This window comes from Fundulus heteroclitus, chromosome 23 (assembly GCF_011125445.2).
Source record: "Fundulus heteroclitus isolate FHET01 chromosome 23, MU-UCD_Fhet_4.1, whole genome shotgun sequence".
NCBI classification, from domain to species: domain Eukaryota; kingdom Metazoa; phylum Chordata; class Actinopteri; order Cyprinodontiformes; family Fundulidae; genus Fundulus; species Fundulus heteroclitus.
The window spans coordinates 24,080,502-24,087,757 of NC_046383.1; the positions used below are offsets into that span (position 1 = coordinate 24,080,502).

Below are 7,256 nucleotides of genomic sequence, written 5' to 3' on the forward strand. Positions count from 1 at the left end.
AAAAAACAAAGAAAATAATTTCCCTGACAGGAGCAGCACGGATATGGTTAACCTACTGGGAAGCATCTTAAAAGTGTCCAGTCCAAAAGCAAAGTTTATTAAAAACCAAACTCTTGTTTTCATCACAAGTTTTAAAACTCAATAGCGTTTAGTTCCAGAATTAAGAAGCACAATTGCACAAGATTCTGCAATGTATCAAAAGTTTACAATTTTACAAAGACTGAAACCAAAACTTTAAAAAAAAAAACAAATTTTACACAATGTAGAAGATCATCCTCTATCAGCCAGTTGTGAGGACAGGTTTAATAAATATGTACAAGTAATCTGACTTGAGAAAGCTGATATGACCGAAGACGATAGTTGAAGATAATCACAACAGGCATGTCCGATAAGCCCACCCCAAATTTTTGCCAACACCATTTAAGTCATGACACACAGGATTCTCAGAATATTACTGCCCTTAAAAATGAAATAAAAAAAACATCAAGCTTGCAGTAATCTTATGTAAAAATAGAAAAATCTTGAAAGTTTAAATCAGTGCTTGTTTAGTAGGATATGTCTGTTCAGATACGTTACTGACTTACTGCCTGGAAACAAAAAAAACAAACAAAACTAATTTTCTTGAATTAAACAGCCCTAATCATCAACGACATGCTTTCGACTGGAAAGGATGACGACGTGGATACATTCTCAGGAGAAACGTCTCCAAAAAACACACATAAAAAGGTGCAGGTCAAGTCAGATTTCCTATAGCTTATTATAACCTTTATAAGAGTAAAAATGAAAACTTGCATTACACTGGAGAATGTCAAGACTGATAAGGTTCGGACAGCTGGGTCCCTACGTTCGACCTCTGCAGGCCTCAGGTGGAGGTTTTTAATACGCCCCTCCGCTGAGAAGGATTCCCAAGGTGCAATACTGCAAACTCAACCCAGCTGTGAAACAGAGGCAGGTCAAAATAGCACTGTAGCGCAACAAACACTCCAGCTTCCTCAGCACCACCGACAACATCAAAGAAATAAATAACATTCTCGTCTCACTGAGGTAATATGTTCCTAAATAACCCTTACTCCTACAGGACGGAGGTCATACGGCAGCTTCTTATCCGTTTTCAGCTCCTTTCCTCGTCGTTATGTAAAACATTAAGGGAAAATTGGCAATATAGATCGAATGCAGGTTGTCGTCCACTCACCCTAACCAGCGCGTCCCGGCGTCCACGCCATTTGGAATGCAAACGCCTCCTAATGAAGCGTGTGTGTAATAAAAGTCAACATTATCATGTGTGTGTGTGTGCGTGTGGGTGTGTGGTTTAATCCTCCATCTCGATGGTAAAAGAGGGGTCTGCGTCCTCAACTGGAATGAGAACAAAATACATCTCATGAACAGATTAGTAACTTTTTTTTGCCTAAATGTTTTATCCTGATGAATTTCATAATAGAGGGGGTGGTAGTTTCATGTATCCGCCACTAGGTGGCAGCAGAATTTACTTTTTTTAAAAGCAACAACCACAAAGCTCTTTTAAAGCCTATATAGGTAGGATTATATCCATACAGGTCTGGAGATACTGTAATTCAACTTTACTTTTTTTTTTTTGAAGATCAAAGTGCTTTTTTGCTTAAAATAAATAATATTTCCAATAGTAAGATCTTTTAAGGGATTATTTGCTTTTAAACATCCCTCCCAAAACGTACTGGCACCCATGGCAAAAATATAGAGTTTAAATTAAATCTAGATTTTACTGCGGAAGCATAATCCTCCACTCTGAATAATTACAAACTACCTTTAATTTAAATGCATTATTCAGTGGTGAAGTTGCCTGTGAACCTCCCTGCAGGCGCTGGCAAGAAGAATAATGGCTGGTCTTAACCATTTCTGTGTTTATTATGCCACATGTGCTGAAAGACCCAAAGTTTACTTTCTGGTGGAGTTCCACTCGCTTTTCTATTCAAATGTCCCGATATTTCCAGGTGACAAAGATGCCTCACACTGCTACGAGGAGGAAGAGGATTTTATCATTCTTAAAACAGTGAATTTTGCCTACATATTCCCCTAGGCTGATCTGACCAAAGCACATGGTTCCAGTTAAAGTCCTTTTAGAGTTAAGGAAACCCTTCATGTTACTCTACCAAAAGACTTGCTGACATGTAGATGGGGTTTAACTGTTTGATTTATGGATGCTACTTCACACTTGCTGCAGTCCTTTAAGCAGAATTTCTGCACGTTCTTAAAATGTCTCAAAGCGTCTTACATTTAATATTAGAAAAATCGAGTTCTTGAGTCATCAAAACGTCATGTCATTCTTAAAAGTATATGTTTGCTCATATTATTGATATCCTTTAAACGGGCTACCTGTATTCACTTGTTTAGTGATTTGTAGCTCTGGGTGGGGAATTCAGCACGTGACCCCATCTGTGACTAACTACAAGCCCCACGATGCAATGAAAGCCCTGCATGTTTTTAAACGGAGGCTAGCTCAAACAGAATACAGTGATGGAACAGCAACAAAAGGTCTGCACCCTTTTAATACCCAAAAAAACAGCCATTTTTACCCCCGCTGCTGTAAGATAAAGTTTGTCTAGAGCTGCAGAGATAGGCTTTAGAAATACTATGTACTAATTTTATTTTGTTTATTTCAAAAGCTAAGAACCACCCTTTCTTATTGCCTTGACAATTGAAAACATCCTGATACTGAGTATTTGTCTATATATCAACAGCTATGAATCTAATGCAGTGGGTTAGAATTTAATAAGTTGTTCTTCTTACATTTAAATAACTAGCAATATGGAAAATGTAGACTGTATACAGGGTGTATGATCATTATTTTGTTTGTGTTGTGAGCGTAGGTGTACATGTTCCAAACAAAGTCCATGTCCAAACGCCTACATAGGTTTCACGAAGTAGGTCACCTAAAAACACACATTCAAACCCTGATACATGTTGCATTTGTTACTTAGGCTGCAAATTGTGTTTTTGCAGCCTATATTATTTCTTATTGAATAAATTGCATTGGGTTTGCTTAAGCAGGCAAATAGGTTACTTGGTAAGGAAATTATCGGTATTGTTCATCTCAATCTAGACAAAAAGGTTCGTAAATTTAAACTCCCAAAAGGCCCAAAGAGTGAAATGTGTGCGTCTTCCTTGCTGTCCTGCTCACTGTGCATGATGGTAACATAAATATGGGTCCTGATCAAAAGCTAGTGAACAGCTGCTACGAGAAGTTGCGTCATGTGTTCATACCGCATGGAAACAGGAAGCCAGTAAAGCAGTTCCTAGAAACTCTGATCAAATTCAGTTATATTAATGATAAAGGTGTTAAAATGACTAATGATTGTCCCAGTGTGGGTTAATTTAAAACTAATATTTCTTATTGAATAAGAAATATTCAATATTTGTCTTCAGGTGCTTGCCGTTTTTCTTCCCAGCGGTTGTTGTCGAGGGCGCTACACAGCGTATGTGTTCATGTTCGGTTCTTAAGGCTCATCCGTGGAAATTTGAAAACAATTATGAAGGAAACGATCATTAAAGAAAAATGTTTTTTTTTTGTTCTTGTTGTTTTTTACTCCACATAATTCGCAGCCTAAGTAATAAATGCAACAAGACGGAAGGGAACTTACCCAAGCTTTCTTCTGACCCGTCGTCTGACCCCTCCCACATGTCCTCGTTAGCTAGCAGGGGGTTACGGGATTCAGAGCCCTGACTCCTTAGAGGGAAGTAGTGGCCGTTCCCTTGGCTGGATTACAACATGGAAAAAGAAATGATTCACTGGTTTCAGTGGGTTTTTTTCATTTAATACATGCAGATCTGCTTTTCATTCAGTGATTCACTTCCTATGACCGCTCAGCTGACACAACCTTTCGACATTTTCATTTTTTGAGTTTGTTAATCATGTTAATTGCCGTTTCTGCAATCTGTCAATAGTCCCTGAAACTTTTATGCCTTTTGCATTTCCATTTTCTAGTTACCTGGTGAAAACAGGGATGAACCACAGTTTACGGTCTTCTCCAAACACCTGCAGCAGGTTTTTGTGTAGGCCAAGATGGAACCCGTTTCTGTCGGGTCCGCTGACAAATACTGGAGCTGAGAAGGCCTCTGGAGAAGAGAAAAGGGTCAAAACGTGCTTTAATGGGACAATTTCACTGATTTTGGGGGGTTTAAAACTACAGAAACAATTTGATATTCTCTGGAAGAAAAGAAAACGTTAACTCTCACCTAAAGTGGATCTGTTCTTGGCCACCAGCCAGCAATGGTAACTGAAGAGAAACATGAGACTGATGAAGAACATGACTGCCACAAACATGAGGAAGAGTATATGGAACTTCGCAGGTCCATTTGGCAGCTCCCCCTGAAGGACAGAAAGAAAAAGGAGATCTTAGTTCACGAGAAAAAAATACTTTAAATACATCTTATGCAGTCTGCAAAAATACTGAGCAACTGAACGAGAACAAAGAGACTCACCACCCAGAATTTGAGGAAATACCGAAGGACCGTTGCTGCGATGAATATACAGTACAGCATGGAGTAGGATAGGAAAAGTAGGAAAAACTTGTAGTTGGAAAAACCAACACAGTTGTTAACCCTGAAAGAAAAAAATGAGGTTTGGTTATCAGGGAACACCAAGTAAACTCATGCATTCAATCTGTAAAGTACTGACTAGGTTACAACTTACCAGGGACAGTGATGGTCCATCTTTAAGACACAGCTAGAAAATAAAAACAAATTTTTATGCACTTTTATATTAAAAAGTAGACAAAGCATAAATTCTAACTTGTTTATCAGAAGGATTTCTGAGAGAGTTCAGCAACACTGTCCATACTCCCTTTAACCATTTCATGCCACATCACAGCAACAAACTTCAGTGACAGTTTTACAGCTTTCTTTATCAGCTTTTTAAAACCAGCAGTCAGAAAGCAACGGTAAACACCACTTTTCAAGTCTCGCTGCAGACTCTTAGTTTTATTTGGGGTCTGGACATTGACTGGGCCATTCCGACACAAGTATCCTTTTTATTTAAACCCTTCAATTGCAGTTCTGACTGTATGTTTAGAGTAATTTTTTGTCCCAGTCTTGGGCTGAAATTGTCATCCCAAAAGTACTCGATTGCCAAAAAATGTATAAAAAAAGAAAATAACCCCAAAAAATATTATGTTTTCGTCTTATTTACCTGCCCCATAAAATGTGATCATTTTAATTAAATTAGTCAGATTTTTTGTAGGAAAGGGATTCATCAATCAGTTTAGATCTAGAAGTTAAAAAAGGGCTTCACTCATTTGCTGTATAAAAAAATGGTCACCCAGTTTCTTAATTACTTTGGATTTGATTTAATTTAAAAAAAATAAAATAATAATAATAATTCTAGCAGTATAAGAACATGATTTGGGTCAGCATTTCTTTGCTGTACTTTGCCAATTATAATAAATAACTTCAAAGCAGACTTTTTGTCACAGTTGTGTTGCTCTATGTCATGTCATGGATCTATTTCTATGCAATGAAATAATTAGAAGTTTGTGGTTGTGATGTGACTGAATTTGAAAAAAAGTTCAAGGGGTGTGAGTACTTTGCAAGGCGCTACATGGGCTGCCTTATTCTGCCAAAGCCATGCACTGATTGATCCTAGGGATTCTGTTTCAGATGAACGGAGCAACATTCTCCTAATTATCACAACACCTCCTGACCACAGAATATCTCCTTGCCCAGATAATCTGTCCAGATGAAGATATTGGGGAGGAAAGAGAAGCTTACGTTTCACAAACGGAGCAGTGGTGACAGCGGTCAGGCTTCAGCACCTGGCAGCGGTCACAGAACCTGATAGCTGGAGACAAGAGGATGGACGAGTTGAATGGACGACATTCGAGCTGAGCACCCCCCCTCCCACACTTCCTGCAGCCTGGAACGTACTGTTAGCAATCAGCACTAATGAAAGAGATGCATCTGCTGATTACCACTCAGGAGAGCCTGCAGCCAGTCGTCCTATAGCCCTACTCGCTTTCCCCCCAAACACGGGACAAAGGGACAGCGGCTCACCTCCAGACTGGGCTCGGGTGAAAATGGGCAGCTTCTTTGCGATCTCGGTGAGGATTTGCTTCTGGGCGTCTGGTCTCTCCTCCATCTCATACCGCTGTTTGTCCGAGTAGGAGAGCTGGAACTGAACCAGAAATATAAAAGATAAATCCCATTTCTCAAACCACACGCGTGCTAAACGAGGATCCTGGTTGTCAGTCTACCTTTTTGCAGGGCGTAGCAGGAGGGGTGAATATGGACTTCCAGTATGTCCAGGTGAACATCCCAAAGCAGACATGAAACACCAGCAGGTAGACCACTGCAAAATAAAAGCACAGACGTCAACACCAGCTGGATGCTGACAGTTTTAAGCTAACTGGAGCAAAAACAGGAAGAGGGGGACTCACCTTTCTCCAGTGTGTTGCTAATTGTAACTGTTAAAACAAAAAACAGTAAAATAAACTTAAACGGCATCAGCACAGTAATAGTTCAGAAAACAAATGACAAATCAAAGCTAACACCACAAAGCCAGGCTGCGGTGGTGTTAGCTCAGAAAAACAATAACGCGGTGGTTTGTGTGTGACGCCCCAGTCCACCCTGACCCCTTAAAGGCTATAGGAGAAGTGAGATTACTCAAACTCAGTGGAATGAACGCTGCCGTTCAGAGCCACTTCCGCCTAGCGCGAGCTGTCAATAACCTTATTGTTGTAAAGTGCCCGTCGGTGTTCTGCGCTGTTTGTGGGGGAGAGAGGTCAGAAAACAGTCCGTCGTACTTACAGAGACACAGCTCAAACACGTAGGCGTAATAAGACCAGAGCACGACGGCGGCGATGATGAGAACGGGGATCCAGGCGAAGACCCTCTGACAGCATCTCAAACCTCTGGAGAGAGCCATTTCCATCTGAGTCCCGCTCCTCCTCTGCGCTCCACTAGCCTTCCTGGCGCTTTATCCATCGGCGACATCTGCGAGCGATTCGCCGTCCTGAGATCATCAGAGCGGCAGAGCTCAGGGGGCGCCTTTCGAAATCAGCAAGAAAAAAAAAAAATTATATATATATATATATATATATATATATATATATATATATATATATATATATATATATATATATATAATTTTTTTTTTATTCATTATTTGGTTTGGTCAAACACGTGACGGATAAAAAAGACCAATCGGTTAATTTGATAAATTATATACATTTTATGTATATTTTAAAATGTACTGCCATTCTTTGGTTTTTGTGGACGCGCGCGTGCCC

The 7,256-nt window shown here is 39.8% G+C and overlaps 1 protein-coding gene across 2 annotated transcripts; it reads right to left on the reverse strand.

Annotated features, from left to right (window-relative positions):
* Positions 1 to 1,173: 1,173 nt before the first annotated feature.
* On the reverse strand, positions 1,174 to 6,923 carry LOC118557548 (palmitoyltransferase ZDHHC15B-like). Of its 2 annotated transcripts, XM_036127711.1 has the most exons (11): positions 6,775 to 6,923; positions 6,405 to 6,431; positions 6,222 to 6,316; positions 6,022 to 6,142; positions 5,740 to 5,809; positions 4,667 to 4,699; positions 4,456 to 4,576; positions 4,210 to 4,342; positions 3,963 to 4,089; positions 3,615 to 3,730; positions 1,174 to 1,353 (listed from the first exon to the last, which is right to left on the reverse strand). In XM_036127711.1, the coding sequence occupies exons 1-11, from the start codon at positions 6,896 to 6,898 to the stop codon at positions 1,310 to 1,312; spliced, it is 1,011 nt and encodes a 336-aa protein (XP_035983604.1). In that variant the 5' UTR covers positions 6,899 to 6,923; the 3' UTR covers positions 1,174 to 1,309. The 2 variants fall into 2 exon arrangements, with proteins under 2 accessions (XP_035983604.1, XP_035983603.1); XM_036127710.1 differs by lacking the exon at positions 1,174 to 1,353 and having other exon boundaries at positions 2,880 to 3,730.
* Between the last annotated feature and the right edge of the window lie 333 nt (positions 6,924 to 7,256).